Source organism: Pistacia vera, unplaced genomic scaffold (genome assembly GCF_008641045.1).
Source record: "Pistacia vera cultivar Batoury unplaced genomic scaffold, PisVer_v2 Contig593, whole genome shotgun sequence".
NCBI classification, from domain to species: Eukaryota; Viridiplantae; Streptophyta; class Magnoliopsida; order Sapindales; family Anacardiaceae; genus Pistacia; species Pistacia vera.
Window position 1 is genome coordinate 185,224 of NW_022196438.1, and position 17,715 is coordinate 202,938.

Sequence of the window (17,715 nt, forward strand, 5' to 3'; positions counted from 1 at the left end):
CTCACATCAAGTTCAATTTCGAAGCCTTAAACCATGAATCACAGTATGAAACCCTAATAGCTAGGTTAAAGCTCGCTTTGGAATGGAGTGCATGAAGGGTTTTGATCAAGAGCGAACTCGCAACTAATAGTCAGCCAAGTCAATGTAGAGTATCAAGCCTAAGAAGATAATAGATAATATACCGGAAGATTTACATATAATTGCTTAGGAGAATTGAAAAATTTAAGCTTGAATAAGTCCCAAGATTCAAAACTCTAGAGTAGATGTGTTAGCCGAATGGCCTATGCTTCTGATAGCACAGTTGTAAAGAAAATACCCCCGCAAATTGTCAACAATCCAAGTATGGCTCAGCCAACAAAAGTAATGGACATTGAAAACACGCAAATTGAAAGAGGAAAGTAATAAGTCAAGAGATCCAGTCCAAATAGGGAGTTAGATCTTCAAAACACTCCTAGACCACTCAGTATCCTTTAGATGAGCCGTATCCCCACTCACTTAAAACCCTAACTATTTCTACTTCACTATATAAAGGAGGCTAAAGGCATGGAATGATTACGTTAATTCGCTCTTGGAAAAGCCTCACACTTCGAGCATTCCAAATTGATCTTGACCGCAGCCTGTTCAGCCTCTAACCCTACTTAGCCGCGGGAACCCTTTAGTTTTGCAGGGAGCTGATAGCAAAGCATTCCATCAAAAAGCATATTAGAAGGTCAACATGGCCTAATTAAGGGCAAAATGTGAATTTTATGTGGTGAGAAATTTCGGCATCAAGAAATGTTAATACATATTTAGCGATATTAAATCTCACTTTTTACTTTTTTTTATTAACGAACCATCCTAAAAATTAACAACAAAAAGAAAATTCTTATAACTAAAAATTTAATAAATCATTAAAAGGGTTATTATAGATTGGAAGACACTTTAAAAAAAAAAAAAAAAAAAAAAAAAAAAAAAAAAAAAAAAAATAATATATAATAATATATATATATATTATATATATATATTATAAATATATATATTATATATAATATATATAATTAAGGAAAAAAAAGAAATAAATTTCATTTTTAACAATATCAGACACCTTATTAATCAAATGACACTTTTTAGTGAAATAGTGGTTGTTTATTGATAAATTTTTGAAAAAGCGTATGTTTATTAATAGAAAGTATCCGTTGATTGATAAAAGTGTCATTAATTGATACAATTAAAACGTATCCTTTTTATTTAGTTTTAAAAAAAGGTGTTCTCCAATTGATATAACCCTTATTAAAGTGATTATTATATATTAAAAATAACAAAAAGAAATTATATAATGATAATGTTCACCCTTTGCTCATCTAGACTGTCATCTATTTTCAATAATTGATTAGGATTCAATGTTTGATATGATACCTAAAATGAAAACAAAGAGACGTGCTTGGTAGAGTGTTTTTTTTTAAAGGAAAACATATAATGTTATCAATATAAATATCTTAGTAATATTTATAATAATTTCAAATTTTGAATAAAATTACTTCTAGAAATAAAGAAGACAATGAATAGCTTTTTCTCTTTATTATCGAGTAAAAGCAGTATTTATTTTATGCAGTTTGATTGAAAACAATGTAATAGGCAACACAAATTGTACCAATATTAATGAAAATGTCATGCACGCCATCTATTTTCAAAAAGGTATATTTTGTGCAATTTGATTGAATATCATGGAAGTCAACATTGAAGAAAAATAAGAAACCTTCCATTAATTTAGAATAAAAAAGATTAGAAAAAAAAAGAATGTTGTTCATTATTCAAATATAAACATATTTTAATAGGTTCATCCAAAATCATATTTGTTGAACCATCATGTGTTTTGATGTATCGAAACTAATCAAAAAAATGTTTAAAGAACTAACAAGTGTGCAAAAGTATGACATAAGTCATAGTCAAAATAAAAATGCAGTTTTCATGTGAAACAACCGTTTACGCAGATAAAACGTCCGTTCCAGTCAGTTATTCTGGAAAATAATTCCCAATGAAACTGTTTCTAAAATATTTCTAAAAAATAGAGAATATGTGATAGACCATTTTGTAACTTATATACTTCAAGAGTAACATGTGAAAAAAGCTAGTAAATCAACGATTATGAGGTTCACGAATGGATTTGCTAAGGATGATGAAATAGAGAGATAATAGGTAAACGAAGAGTGAAAACAAGGATCGTAAATGGAGGTTAAAAAAAAAATACAGAGAAAGAAACATCGTATTGGTAAAAGAAAGAGCTCAAAAGTGTAAACCCCTATTTTCTTGGCTTTGACAACCACCTCAACTGTAAAGACATAAACCGAATGCATTTTGACTTGTAAAATTATAAGGTTGAATGTAACATGTATCAGATAATAGGTTTTTACAAAATTAGCATGACATAATTTTATATAAAATCATTATATTTATAAAAAATAGATACATACAAGGTAATAAAGAAATGTATTATTTTGATACTAAAATAGTAATATATAATATATAAATTGTAATGTAACATTTTTTTTCTAAATCTATACAAACATAATAATAACAGATGAAATAAATAATTAACATATATATATGAAACTGAACATCCACAACATCATAATTTAACATATTATTTTTGTTCTTGAATAGATGAGATTTCTAATACTAACGTCACTAGGAAATCAATTTTAAATAACATTTTATTTTAAAATTAGTATTCACTTTCATATAAAAAATCATATTTGTATAATGTTTTTTTTTCTTTTAAACACACTTCTTAAAATTTTATATAAATTCACACTGAAAAAAAAAAAAGGTCAAAAGACCACAGGGGGCCAACCCGGTCTGCATTATTGGGCCTAATGGGCTTTTAAGGCAGAACGTTCGGCAGGCCCTGTTTGGTAATTTCTTCTACCGCCCTCAAATCTTCGCTCAATCTTTCAATCCCATTCAAATTCGTAGTTGAGTCGTCGTTGAGCATATATAAACCCCCCAACCAACCCTCCACTCGGGACACTCAATTCCGAAACAAATAACAAATAAATTAATTAATAATTATAAATTTTAATTGAATAAAAAAAAATAAAAATCACGAACTCCTTTTAATTATTTTAAACAACCGTACCAAACTTTTAACATTCTCTTAATGTTACTCTTTAATTCTTTTTCTTTCCCTTCTTGTTTTCTCGCCATCCAAACACTCGTTTAGACTATTTCTCTAGGGTTTATCCGATCGTGCGCGCCATGGACTCCGAGGACGACGATTTCTACAGCGGCGAGGCAATGGATGACGAGAACGACTACTACAACACCGACGACGCCGCTTACGCAGACGGATACGATGATGAGGATGAGGACGACGACGATGATGATTACGAGTTCATGGAGGAGGTCGATGAGGAATACGTCAGTCGTCAGCAGGTTTGGCTTGGTTTGTTGAATTTTTTATTTAGTTCGAATTTCTTGTTTGGTTGCTGAGAAATTGAGGGTTTTGAACTTAGTGTTGCTTTGGTGGTTATGATTGCGGGAATTTTAAGTTTAATTGGTTTAGGTATTTGAGTGGTGGTTGAATATATTTTTTTTCTTTCTTCTTTTTAACTTTTTTGGTTTTTCGTTGATGGTTTTTTCGTGGAAAGATTATTCCTGTTGTTTGATTCGAAGGGAAAGGGCATCATGGTGGTCTGATATGTGGAGGATGCAAGGGGAAATCGTTTATTTATTGTTATTATTATTGCTCCATTGTGTGGAATTTGTGATTTCTGCTTTTTGAGTTGGTAAGGTGAGTTGGGTTGTGCTGTTCTCTTGTGTTTTTATGCTGATTTAGAAGCCTAGAGGATTCGTCAAGGAAAGAAGGTAACTGTGCCATGAATGTGTGTGGTTGTGGCTGTTCTTTGGGTATTTGGTAGGAAATAAGCCGGAGAGTCTTTTAAGGTAAACAGAAACAGTTCTTATTGGAAATTGGACATTCTTTGGGTCTCAACTTCAAGGAATTTTGGAGAAATTCCTTTTCTTCTTCACTTGTTGGGATTGAGATAGCATTTGCTTGTGATTTGGGTTGTTGGGTGTCTGTTATGGCTGTTTTTCTGTTGTATGATGGAAAATTGGGTGAGGGCTTCGGTCTTGGGGAAAACAGCAGAGAGTACTTTCAAGTGAAAAGAGCTTGCGGTAGAAGAGCAATTGTTTTTTTATCTCTATTGCAGTGTTTATGGAATGGAATGAGAAACTGGATTAGTGAATCTGCTTTGTGTAAGTTTGGTTTGGTGTGCCTTGTTTGATTTGAGTGTTATAAAGAAGTTCTGGATTAGGTGGGTAATATGGTTGGGTTTGGAGTTGAAACTGTATTGACTAATTCTCTCTGTTTGCTTTATGAGGATTTTGAGTTCTATGTATTCAAATTGTTCTGTTTCAAGCTTTATTGGGTGAATGTAGAATCTGACAAACATAAATTAGATACAAAGAGATTTGAATTGGGGTTATATCTCGTCACCCTACAACTCCCTTACATTTGCCCTTTCAAAATGTTTGTTTTGTTTCCAAGCAGTGGAAAGAAAGAAGCAGAAAGAGAAAATGGCATTGGATTTTTTCTTTTTAAATATCTTTCATAATATGAGGAGCAGTAGGAATGATTTTTTCGGTTCAGTTGAGTTATTTTGGATACATCTTGAAAAAGTGAAGTATGTATTAAGAGGAAAACCTTGATTTAGATAAAATCACGAATTTAATTTTTTATTGTAAATTATGCAATATAACTTTTATTCGTTTAAACTCTAATGCTTGACCCTGGTTGATTGGTTCTGCTGTATTCCTTTTGTCTCTTTCAAATTTTACACGTGTGGTTTTCTGTTTCAGCAAAGTTACACAGTCTTAAAAGAAGAGGATATACAACAACGTCAGGAGGATGACATTACAAGAGTTTCCATTGTCCTTTCAATATCAAGGGTAGATGCTAGTATCTTACTCCGTCAATATAATTGGTAGGTCATCCCCCTTTTGGTGCTTGTCAGCTGTAATTTCTTGTTGGGTTGATATTCTGAAAAAAGTGGTGGTCATTTCAGGAGTGTTAGTAGGGTGCATGATGCGTGGTTTGCTGATGAAGATGGAGTGCGAAAATCAGTTGGCTTGTTGGACAAACCAGTTTTTCAATTTTCCAATGCTAAAGAAGTATGCCATCTGTGTCTATGAGTGCGAAGTTTTTACTTTGATTGTGTTACTCACTTTCTTGCTCTGTTTTTTTTTTTTTTTTTTTTGTTCCTTACTGACAATACACTAATTGTTTCTTTGGTCAGCTAACTTGTGGGATTTGTTTTGAGCCCTATACTCGTGACAAAGTCATGTCAGCTGCTTGTGGTCATCCCTTTTGTTGTACATGCTGGAAAGGTTTGTCTTTTATGCCATTATTTAAATCCTGTTGCTGATATTCTATTCTTTGTTTTCCCGCACAAATCTGTATGATGTTTTTTACGGTATCAAATCTTCATATATATATTTTCTAATTGTTCGTTAATGTTTTCTCTCTTACAAATTGCTTTTGTAGGCAACTTTATACTTCTGCCTTAGTGATTTTTTCTTTTCTTTTGTCTTATCATGAACATGCTGGTGTTAGTCATATTCATGTATCAACTACATTTTGTTAGTTGATGCATCTAATCAAACGATTGCTGTAGAATTCAAATCTTTCTTCTATCCTTCTCTAAGTCTTTTCCACTTCCTGTAGTCCTTTTTCCTATGGGTTTTTATGCTACTTTTGTATTTTGTGATAGGTTATATTAGTGCAACGGTTAATGATGGTCCTGGATGTTTGATGTTGAGATGCCCTGATCCATCTTGCCGAGCTGCTGTTGGTCAAGACATGATCAACATGTTGGCTTCTGCTGATGATAAGGAGAAGTATACTCGTTACCTTCGTAGATCTTACGTTGAAGACAACAGGAAGGTATGCATGGAATTAGAAGCTTTTCATTTTTATTATCACTAACCCCTCTACAAGTACTGGTTGACTTCTGAATGATCGGAAGTGAAGCAACTTATTTTATTTAGCCCACACTGTGACTCCTTTTACTTTGATCCGGAAAAGCATTCAGCCCCTTTAGTTTTCATCAAACAATCAAGTTCATGAACTCAAAGAAACATATATGTGGATCTTTGTGTCTCACTTTCTGTTGTATTATACTACTAGTCATTGGTGGTTCTCTATCTTTCTTCTTTACTCAATTTGTTGTAACTTTATCACCAACTCTACTCTATCTTATTTTGATTATGTACTCATGTGTGTACAGAATTTCCCCTTTACAATTTGAATATCATGTACATTTAAGTATCAACTCAATTTGTTCTCTGAATGTCTGATATCCTCTTTGATAGTGGATACTCATATATGTTTAAATCTGGAGGGTTGTCTTAGATATCACTTGAAGCATGAGCCTTATTTGCCCTAAGCAATACTAGAATCAAATGTTATGGATCTACATTATTTCTGTGCATCAGATTAATCTAAAATATCAACTCAATTTGTTCTCTGAATGTTTGATATCCTCTGTGATAGTGGATGCTCCAATACATTTAAATCTGGAAGGTTGTCTTAGATATCGCTTGAAGCATGAGCCTTATTTGCTATAAGCAATACTACAATCAAATATTATGTATCTACATTATTTCTGTGCATCATATTAATCTAACATTAATCTTCAGCCTGTCTTACTGTCTATTTTCGCCCCAAATATAACCCAAGTTTGCTTCTTTCCATGTTTCCTGTGATTGTTTTCCATGTAGTTCTGACTGCTGTTATATTCACTTTGTTTACTGCCAGACCAAGTGGTGTCCTGCTCCAGGGTGTGACTATGCTATTGATTTTGCTGCTGGAGGTGGAACTTTTGATGTTTCTTGCTTATGCTCTCATAGTTTTTGCTGGAATGTAAGTTTCATTTTCTTTTTTCCTCTCAAAAAATCACTATGATTATATTCTTAGAATTATTGGATGTATGTTATTGAACTGCAGTGCACTGAAGAAGCTCATCGTCCAGTTGACTGTGGCACTGTGTCGAAGTGGATCCTGAAGAACTGTGCCGAGTCTGAGAACATGAACTGGTTGAGCATTTATAATGCATTAAGAATTGTTTGTTTCATTGGAAATTTAGTGAGATAGAATTATTGATATATTGATGTCTAACTTTTGTTGCACTACACTAATTTTGATGTGATAATTTTCAGGATACTAGCCAATTCTAAGCCCTGTCCAAAGTGTAAGCGACCAATTGAAAAAAATCAAGGGTGCATGCACATGACATGCTCACCACCTTGTAAATTTGAATTCTGTTGGTAAGCTTCTAAACCAAAGCTAATTCATAAGTATGCTTGCCTCTATTTTAATGAATTTTTGTCATTGAATTGGACATATCAAGAAATTTATTTGTGAAATATTCGGCACTTTATGTTGTATATACTAGAAAACCATAAATATAAAAAGAGTGCCTTTTTTCCCCATTTATAGCTACCATTTTGTTATGTGCACATATTATTTGACTCCTGTTATTTGGATGCAGGCTCTGCCTTGGTGCATGGTCAGACCATGGTGAAAGGACTGGTGGTTTCTATGCTTGTAACCGTTATGAGTCAGCTAAGCAACAGGGAGATGTAAGAGAAATATTGATCTCTTTTTAATAATTTGCTTATCGTATCTGCAAATATGAGCTAGCAATTTGAAAGTGGCTGATTTTGTGCTCTTTGACCTACAATTTTCACATCTTTGCTTCTAGTATGATGAGACTGAGAGGAGAAGAGAGATGGCAAAGAATTCTCTGGAGAAATACACTCATTATTATGAACGGTGGGCGAGCAATCAATCAGTAAGTAAATTTTCTTCCTGATTCAGTTTCTATGCTATGATATGAGTTGATTCTCTCTCTCTCTCTCTCTCTCTCTCTCTTTCTCTCTTTTTTCTAAGTTATTTTGTTGTCACCGTTACTTCTCCCAACCAAAGTTTTCTTGACACCTAAACGTATTGTTCTTGTCATAAAGTGTTTTTGATGCAAATTTTTAAACTGGAAATATATTACTACCCATATTGTATATCACAATAGAACTAAACTTCTTGGGTCCACAGAAGACCACCATGTACACTTCTTGTATTGAAGGTTTTTGTTGTTTGATGTAGTGCTTTTCAAATATACGTAAATAAGTGAGGGAGCCTTCAGGATTGGGAGCACTTTATTAGACATTGCCTTTTGAAAAAAGTACTTTCTTCAAAACCTCTAAAATATTTTCTGGAAAATCATCTTGTTGGTGCTCTTTAAATCATCATTTCTAGTGTTTTTCTTATCTAAGTGAGTTTTAAGAAGGTACATATAAAATTTTCTTAAAAATCACTTTTCCTTTTCTTAATGTTGAAATTTTTTTTGGGTAAACAATGTTGAAAAATACTTTCAAACACTAGATATCTGAAAAACTGTGAAATTCACTTTAAGTATTTGTGTTACATCCTACAAGTGTGAGTTCGTCAAATGTGTTCATAGTTTATTGGTAGCATACTTAAAACTTGATGCCAGATTATATTAAATGTGTAATCATATCAAGTTGAAAATTATCGGGAATGGAGGAAGGGGGGAAATTTCATAGAAGAATATGCTCCAAAAGTTATGAAACTTTGGGAGTGTTCTTTTTTACCAAACCTGCATGATTTAGTTGTGAGTTAAATTGTAAAAATCCATTCAATGTCACTTTTGATTGAAACTTATTAATAGACAAGAGATTTGGTAGAATAAAATAAAACAATATTTATACATATGGAAGATGACTTATTTTTAAGATCTTACACGATTAGTAGTGTAAATTTGTAGGCTGTTAGACTTCTGATATTTTGGTCAAGTAAAATATATTCATCTAGTACCTTCTTCCCTCTCGCTAGAACATTTAGAGAGTCGTACATTACACAATGTTTTTATTAAGTGAAAATTTCCTTGTCTATCACCTTCTTCCCTGTTAGTATTGGGATTTGATTTTGCATTTGAATTTTATCTAACTAACATCGGTTCTGTGTTTTGATCTGACAGTCGAGGCAAAAAGCTCTAGCGGATTTACATCAAATGCAGACTGTGCATGTAAGTATCTAATTTTCATAATTGTTGCAATCATCAACCTCATATTGTTAAGGTGTCTACACAATCAAGATTAGTTCCTCCTTTTTTGTGGTCCCGACATCTGTTATTGTGTCAACTTCTGATAAAGGTCTTTGTCTCTTTTGAAAATTACTGATATTCTGGAATTATTCTGTAGATTGAAGTGATCTATGATAGATGTTTTTGGTGTATATCATTGCTTTCCCTCTAATAAAAACTTAGCCAATTCATGGTATTCATCTTTGAACTCCAAAATGAATTTATTATCATCTGTTTATGGTAGTATGGGGAGATGCCTTGTGCAGAAATTTTGAGATTTGTCAAGAGAAAAAACAATGGAAACTTATATGGAGCATTAATTTTCATGATGGATGCATCTTACTGAACATTGGGTTGAGTTTCTGTTATCAAGGAGCATCAGATGGGTCCTTTATACTATTTAATAGTTTGACCCTTTAGACTTTTGGATGTTCTGTTCCACAGGGTTTTCTAATGACTAAATGTTTGTTTTTTGCCAGCTTGAGAAGCTGAGTGACACCCAATGCACACCTGAATCACAGCTGAAGTTCATCATTGAGGCCTGGCTTCAGGTAAATCTAGCATTTCATCATCAGTCATGTGCAAACCGTTGCTTCTTTTTCTCTGCAAAAATTGAAGGTGTTATTTTTCAATTACTTTCTGTATTCTTGCGATTGAATTAGAAAATATGAAAAGATCATAATTTTGAAAATTTTTGTCTAAATACTGTTTGGTTTTGGTTTTAGATACTGTTAGTTCTTAGAGAATTGGGGCATTTTTGGGCTTTCGGCCTCTGTATCATATATCATATGCTATATTTGTATTGTGACATTGGTCATTTCCTCAGAACCTGGTCTGAACCACACACAATTAACTGTCCCAAGTCCTTATTTCTCTAGCGAACAATCTGTTTTATATATATATATATATATATATAGTCAATCTCTGGTGCTGACTTCTTGAAGTTTTTGATGAGTGGACCGAAGTTCAGCGACTAGGACATTTGCACTTGAGAATATTGATACACATATTAGCAATATTTTTAATTTATGGTTAGAAATTGGTATTAAGAAAGTGGGAGTGACTTATCAAAGCATTCTTCTACTACGCAAATAGTTAAATGTGTTGTTAAACTTACGATCTTATAATATACATTTGCAGATAGTCGAATGTCGAAGAGTTCTGAAATGGACCTATGCATATGGATATTATCTACCTGAGCATGAGCATGCTAAGAGACAGTTTTTTGAGTACTTGCAAGGTATCTATATTTCTAAAAACAGTGGTGGGAATTGAATGAAAATTGTCTTTGTGCTTTATTTTGACTACTTTGCTATGCAATGACCTTTGGTTCTATATAGGTGAGGCGGAATCAGGTTTGGAAAGGCTTCATCAATGTGCGGAGAAGGAACTACAACAATTCCTCAATGATGATAGCCCATCAAAAGAGTTTAATGACTTCCGTACAAAGTTAGCCGGGCTGACCAGGTACTTATCACATTGAAACTATGCTAATGTTACCAACATATAGATATGTAATGTTTCATGTTATAACATATAAAGGATGTATAACTGGTTTTAATTTTGATTCCATCATCGTGAATAACATTTACTGTTTTTTATTTTATTCTTGTTTCTTTCTTCTTAGAACTGGGTTTCAGTTTTAGTATAACATGAAATATTCCATTTAAAAAGCACCACAGAGGTTATTTTGGCCAATAGAAAATCCCTACATCTATTCTTTCTGCGTGAATTATTTTATTACTTGGTGTCAAAACCTTCTGATTACGCACTTCTCATTTTCAACTGCAACAGTGTGACTAAAAATTACTTTGAGAACCTGGTCAGAGCCCTAGAGAATGGCCTAGCAGATGTCGACTCCCACGCAGCTTGCAGCAAGGCAGGTATCTCAAAACCTCCACCGGCTAGCAAAGGTAAAAGTGGGAGAGGAAAAGGGAGTGGTAGAAGCAGTGGTTCTCACGATGCGGGTAGATAATCTTATATCTGTTATACCTTCAACATACCCAGTTGTGTCAGCAGTTGTTTAGAACATCCCATCTTGCGTGCTCTACTCGGAAAGAAACCTTTCCGGCGATTCTCTAGTTAGGGAATTCTTGGTGTAGGTAATGGTGGCTCCATCGTTTGTTGTGTATCTTTTTTCTTGGGTTTGATCTCTTCCTTCTTTCCGGAGGCTGTTTAACATGTAGAAGTATGTAGGCATGAACGGAGTGAAGAAAATGAGCCTCTTTTTCTATTCAATCGTGTGTTGGAGAGCACCATAATCTGTGATTTCTCATGTATATATATCTACATAATGAGCTTCAGCAAGTTGTGTTAATATATTATATATTTGACCGTACCGGAAACTACTCATATGTATAAAATAATATATATAAATAGCCTAAATTATCTGCTTTATATAATCTTTGTTCCCTTACATGTTTTAGATTTATAAGTATTGCATTCATACGTGTTGCTTTCCAATGAATTATTGTATATGGTTGTACTTACTTTATTCTATATGAAGGATTTTGTTCCCATACTCAAACGATACCCTTCATGAAAGTTCTAGTTAGTGGTTCAGTATTACAAATCTATCTTTTATTAATTGAGTAATGTTACATTTACAAAGAAATCTTATAAAGATCTCTATAAAAAGTGATGTGGTAAAAAATGAATGGAAGAGTGAATATAATAAGTTTTATTCTTTCACTTATTTTTTATTACTTCACTTCTTCTACTTATTTTTTATTACTTTACTTTATATGAAAATTTTTACAAGATTTTTTTTTATAAGTGTAATATTTTTGTTTATTGATTGTTGCATAATTTGTATTACGGAAAGTGTTGCTGATTGTGTACTCCGATTCTTTAATCCTTATTAAGGTCAGGTCTCTAATAGGTTATTTATATTGTGAAGGGTTAGTACCCCTATGGATTTTTAAGGTGTATTTGTTTTATTATTTTGGAAATAATATTGGGTAGTTGAATAGGGTGAGTATTATGAGGTAAAATTTAAAAATTAACAAAAAAATCCCTTAGGTTTGCTAATTTAACTAAACACCCTAATATATAAAATTTTTGTAAAATAATAAAAACATCCTCACCCACCTACAGTGTTAGATTCCAGTCACTACCGTCGGAATTTGGCCAGAAAATGACATTATGACCCAAACCGGTCGGATTTGACCGATCGTGCATTGATATCGCTTTTTTTGGTTAGATCTACCACATATCTGGTTGGAAAATGTCAGATCTACAGCTAAATTTGGCCGTTGACGGTCGCAAAAGGCCAAATTTGGCCGCAGGCGATCGTAAAAGGCCAGACTTGGCCGTTGACGGTTGCAAAAGACCAGATTTGGCTGTTAGTGACGGTCAAAGATATGGTTGTCGTTGTTGGTCAACGACCAGATCTACTGTGGATCTGATAGGAAATTGTCAGATCAGCAGATTATCGGCCAATTCCGATCGTTTTTACGCTGTTGTGACAGATTTCAACAATTGTCGACGGTGGTTGTCGGAATTTGGCAACTATGGGTGGGTGAGGGTGTTTTTGTTAATTTTTAAACCTTTTTTTCTAGGGGTGTTTAATTAAATTAATAAACTTAAGGGGTCTAAAAGTAATTAAAAAAATAGAATAGTATTTCCCAAATAATTAAACAAACATGTATTTTGGGAATATGATTGGAAATATGATAGGGAATAATAAAACAAACGCACCCTTAAATTTCAAGCATCTCACTCATTTTCAGAATACATTTAATATCTTCTTTTAAGAGGCTTTACATATTTATTAAGGGTTTTTTTTTTTTTACTTTATGTAGGTAGGTATTTTATGTAGAATTATTTGATTGTTTTGGCTTTTGAAGTGGGAGGTATAGCTGAAGCAAATATTTGATAGTACAGATTCATTCTTTATGTTTAAAAAAAATGAAAAATAGAGTCTAAATCATATTATGGTGGCCAAAATCAAATGGAAAGTTGTTAATTTACCAAAAAAAGAAAAAACTAAAAATAATTATTGTCCCTTCATTTTCAATTCACATATGATTTTGCAACAATCCCGATTATTCTACGAGAAACTTTAAAGATGATATACTATGTATCCTCCTGCTTTGCAAACAAATGGAACAATTACATTACACTTTAATCGAAGCTTGTTTATTTGGGAGTTTCACTAATTCCATTGATTTATCTTTGAATAATTTGATGCTCAATGCGTTTAGGAATACCCTCGAATATTGCCTTGAAGCCATCTTCCAATCTGTCCCGGATTTCATCATTGCCTTAAACTCTTCAAAACTTATTCGACCATCCTGTTCAACATCAACAATGTATTTGATGATTTAGCAAGTGTTAGAATGTCATGGGTTTGTTTCAAATGTTTCTGAAAACTGTTTTCTCATATAGTCTTAAAATGTAGCATATAGTCATAGGAAAACAAATTTCAAATACTATATCAAATGATAAAAAAATATATATTTACTTCTCAAACATCAAAGCGTTTTCAAAATCATTAATCACTAAGATGATCATACAGGATATATGTATGTCGAAAAACAAATGCGTTTCATTTAGAATTGTAAAGAAATTTTTAGAAAATGGGTATGTTTTCGGAACAATTTTCTGATACAATCCTAAAATGTATCAAAACAAAAAAAACTCTACAGAGATGATCATGCAAGATAAATACAAGTAAAGTGAGAAGGATTACCTTATCTAAATCGACATCCAACAAAATGTCATGAATAATCTGTTCATTGTTGGGAACAAGATTATCCTCTAGCAGTGCTTCTCTCAATTCATCAAACTCAATAAACCCGCTTTGATTCTTATCAAAGTAACTGAAAGCCTGAGACAGACTGTCATCATTGCCGATTTTTTTCAGGTGAACTGACATTGTCACAAACTCCTCACAGCTCAGACACCCATCTCCATCCATATCCGCCTTTTCATCACAAAATAAACACAATTTTATTTTGTATGTATATATATATATATATATATATATATATATAGAATGCATTGTAGAAGAAAAGAAGTCATGAATAAAAAGAACTCACAGCTTCCATTAACAATTTGACATCAGGATCAGAAACTTTATGCCCAATCATATTGAGACCATCTTTTAGCTCATCAAATGACAAGTCTCCAGTGTTGTCTGTGTCCATCATGTCAAATATCTTCTTTAATCCTGCTAATTGATCATTTGGCAAGTTGTCTGCTACCACCTGAAATCACCCACCACCACCATCAGAATTTCAATTCATTTTGAAGAAACATAGAGCCATGCATTTCATTCTACCACCGTGTTATATCACTAATTAAGCATCATAGAAATTCCCCAGAAATTCTTCAGGGTGATGGTTGGGTGCTCGTACATAATTTATAAATCTATTATGGTTAGACATACGTACTTATATTTGTTTCATCGAAGACTTTCCTACAATTTTTTTTTTTTTTTTGAAAAAATATTAGTTGTAACCGCAAATGTGATTAATATGTATTTATTTTTGTGAAAATGTATACATGTCATGCAGAGGCTTAACAGCTATTGGAGATGATAAAACAGCTAGCAGCGTAGCACTACTCAACCATATAATCGTTCTTAATTATTAGATTAATCGTGATAACTTTAGCAAGTTGATAGCATATTACATCTACTACGATTAGATAGGTGTACATACATTTATTTCGTTGAGATTTTTTTTCTTCTGGTTTTTTATTTGAAAAATGTATGATTGTTCTTGATTATTAGATTGATGTGATAATATTATCAAACGTAAAATACACCGAAAATGGTTGAGAGAGTACTTACTCTTAGAACTTTCTTCTTGAACTTATTCATCAAGGAGAAATTCTTAATCCTTGATGCCACATTTTCTCCCAGGGAGATATTAGGAGCATGGTTCTCATTTTGTATCCAAGGGTTCTCTTCACAAAACATGGCACAGAATCATTAGTTCACTCATAAAACAAAAACGCCTTCTATTGAAGTGTCTTAAAAACTTATGAATAATTTAAAACGCATCTCCTTTTAATGTAGACCAATAAAAGAACGTACCAAGAACTTCTTGAATTGTTAAGCGATTGTAAGGATTTGCATCAAGCATACTCCTCACCAATTCTTTTGCTTCTTGAGAAATCTTTGGCCATGGATCCCTCTCAAAATCTATTTTCCCTTTAATTATTGCATGCGCTATTCCCTCCTCAGTTTCTGCACTCATTCATAACAAAATCCAAATAATAATGGCACCCACAAAAAAAAAAAAAATAAAATAAAATGACCTGTTCAAATGTTACACTTCATATCAATTTTTCGTAAATGCATCGATATAATTCAACTTATAAGACATAATTAGAAGATTTTTTTCTTAACATATGTTCTTAGAACAATATGTTTCAATGTGGTTCTTAACGAATATATGGAAATAACAAATGTTTTCTCAAATTTCACCAAAATCATACCAATATACATTTTAAAGAAACTTGCCTGCCCAAAATGGAGGAACTCCACAAAGCAAGATATAAAGGATTACACCAGCACTCCAGACATCAATTTCTGGTCCATAACTCCGCCGGAGAACTTCCGGCGCCATGTAATACGGGCTTCCGACGATTTCACTGAAGCGTTCATCTGCCACACAAATTTAAAATTCAAATATAATTCTGAAGCTAAAAAAAAAAAAAAAAAATGCATAAGCAAGCTATTATTTAGTTAAATGCATAGCCTTAATTACCTGGTTCAAAAAATATGGAGAGGCCAAAATCAATTGCCTTTAGTTGGGAGTTTTCACTGGCATCGGCAAACAAAAAGTTCTCCGGTTTTAAGTCCCGATGTATTACTCCATTTTCATGGCATACCTGCAACAAGGATTATTAAGTAATCATACTTCAAAGTGACAAAGAATAAGAAATAAGAGATCAATCATTTGTAAAATCTCTAGAAAATGTCAAACTAAAATTTCTCATTGTGGTTTTTGAAAAATTGTGGACGAAATTCAGATATAAACATATCCCGAATATTATTCTTTTTCACGAAAAAATATTATTGAATTGCAAAAAAAGGGTGAAACAACAATCACATAGCACGAAAACACAACCAAAATCTTTGCAACAAATATTCCTGGACAATCTGACAAAACATCTCAATTTCTCATTTATATATCTTATCATTTTTCAATTTTAACATGGAATGTAAAACAATATGTACATAGTCAATCTTAATCTTGGGAACAACTGATCTACAAATTTTGATTAATTCCCCTCTACAACAATAATTCAAAAGAAAATTAGAGAACTGCATTTTACCGAGATTTTAAAATCATATCCTAATAATTAAAAAAAAAAAAAAAACAATATTTCAATCCATAATATATAATACACCCAACAGTCACAGAAAATTTTACCTTGACAATCTCCAAAATGGTCTTGGCAGTTTTAGCAGCAGCACGTTCAGTGTAATGTCCCTTAGAAACGATCCGATCGAAAAGCTCGCCGCCTTCGCAGAGCTCCATAACCAAATAACAAGCCTCTTTATCCTCATAAGCCTCCTTGAAGCTCACAATATTTGGATGTTTAGGCAATCGCCTCATGATATCCACCTCCCTCCTCACATCATCCACATCCACCTCAGTTTTCAGCTTCTCCTTTGTAATCCTTTTGCATGCATAAGTTTCACCTGTCCCTAATTCAACACATTGAAACGTGATCCCGAACTCGCCGCGCCCTAATTCTTTTCCAAGTTTATATTTCTCATAGATATTGCCCTCGTTAGGGTTCGAAATAATATTCTGGATCTGTACATTCCCCATAAGCTTATCTGTCAAAGACATTGCTTTGAAACTTTGTTTCGGTTCTTGTACAGGTACTACTTCATCGGAAACGTGTTTCGAGGACGGGTTTTTCGTGCTCTCGTAGTTATGATTTCCATGTCGTTTCTTGCTCGTAGCACTAGATTTTCTAGTGTAGGATATGCAGTTTCCCATAAGATATTAGGCTATGAATGCTTGGTTAGGGTTGTTTTTGGGATGATAAGAATTTTTCAAGCTAAGAGCAAGAACATCCCATGGGAAGCTGACATCGAATTGAGAATATTGTCGAGAGAGCTTTTTCCCATTTTCTGAGAGAGAGAAAAATAGAAAGTCTAACAGCAAAGAGAGACTAAATTTAGAGAAGATAGTTGAACAAGTTTGAAAAGTAGTTATAGGATTCTTTCATTTTGGTTAGTCCCGCCATATTTTTAGGAAATGTTTGAACATTGTACATATTTAACAGTTTTGATGAGTTTTCATAAAAAAAATCATATAAAAGAATAATAATAAAAACTAAAATATTTTGAGAATGAATGTTTGAAAGCTGACCCGAAGACACTATTTATGCAATTAAGTGATGTAAAGGTAAATTAAGGAAAGAAAAATTATGTGTTCAATTAGTGAACAAAATCTTTCTATAGTCCTCATGAAATAATTGAATATCTAACTAAAACATAATATGAAAAAAAAAAAAAAAATACAGACTACAAAATCTGAGGATCATAGAGAGGAGGATTTTTTTTTTATTTTTTTAAATAAATTAAAATTAGAAACTTTTTCAA

General features: G+C 32.8%; 2 protein-coding genes across 2 annotated transcripts; one reads left to right on the forward strand and one right to left on the reverse strand.

Annotated features, from left to right (window-relative positions):
• Positions 1-3,046: 3,046 nt before the first annotated feature.
• On the forward strand, positions 3,047-11,471 carry LOC116110048 (probable E3 ubiquitin-protein ligase ARI7). Its single transcript, XM_031396289.1, has 15 exons — positions 3,047-3,411; positions 4,840-4,964; positions 5,046-5,151; positions 5,277-5,367; positions 5,751-5,923; positions 6,797-6,901; positions 6,986-7,074; positions 7,198-7,305; positions 7,530-7,620; positions 7,743-7,832; positions 9,036-9,083; positions 9,620-9,691; positions 10,281-10,380; positions 10,481-10,607; positions 10,935-11,471. The coding sequence occupies exons 1-15, from the start codon at positions 3,235-3,237 to the stop codon at positions 11,113-11,115; spliced, it is 1,683 nt and encodes a 560-aa protein (XP_031252149.1). The 5' UTR covers positions 3,047-3,234; the 3' UTR covers positions 11,116-11,471.
• Positions 11,472-13,258: 1,787 nt separating this feature from the next.
• LOC116110043 (calcium-dependent protein kinase 24) lies at positions 13,259-17,107 on the reverse strand. The gene is made up of 8 exons (XM_031396283.1): positions 16,529-17,107; positions 15,860-15,983; positions 15,613-15,756; positions 15,184-15,336; positions 14,938-15,053; positions 14,183-14,350; positions 13,834-14,067; positions 13,259-13,435 (listed from the first exon to the last, which is right to left on the reverse strand). Exons 1-8 carry the CDS (start codon positions 17,105-17,107, stop codon positions 13,259-13,261), a joined length of 1,695 nt encoding a protein of 564 aa, XP_031252143.1.
• Between the last annotated feature and the right edge of the window lie 608 nt (positions 17,108-17,715).

Excerpts from the sequence above, each read along its gene's own strand:
- LOC116110048 (XM_031396289.1), top strand. The coding sequence starts at position 3,235 with ATGGACTCCGAGGACGACGATTTCTACAGCGGCGAGGCAATGGATGAC. Across the intron at positions 7,075-7,197 it reads GAGTCTGAGAACATGAACTG|GATACTAGCCAATTCTAAGC; the intron begins GTTGAGCATTTA and ends GATAATTTTCAG. Across the intron at positions 7,621-7,742 it reads CAGCTAAGCAACAGGGAGAT|TATGATGAGACTGAGAGGAG; the intron begins GTAAGAGAAATA and ends CTTTGCTTCTAG.
- LOC116110043 (XM_031396283.1), bottom strand. The coding sequence starts at position 17,107 with ATGGGAAACTGCATATCCTACACTAGAAAATCTAGTGCTACGAGCAAG. Across the intron at positions 15,757-15,859 it reads CTCCATATTTTTTGAACCAG|ATGAACGCTTCAGTGAAATC; the intron begins GTAATTAAGGCT and ends TTTGTGTGGCAG. Across the intron at positions 15,054-15,183 it reads AACAATTCAAGAAGTTCTTG|AGAACCCTTGGATACAAAAT; the intron begins GTACGTTCTTTT and ends TGTTTTGTGAAG.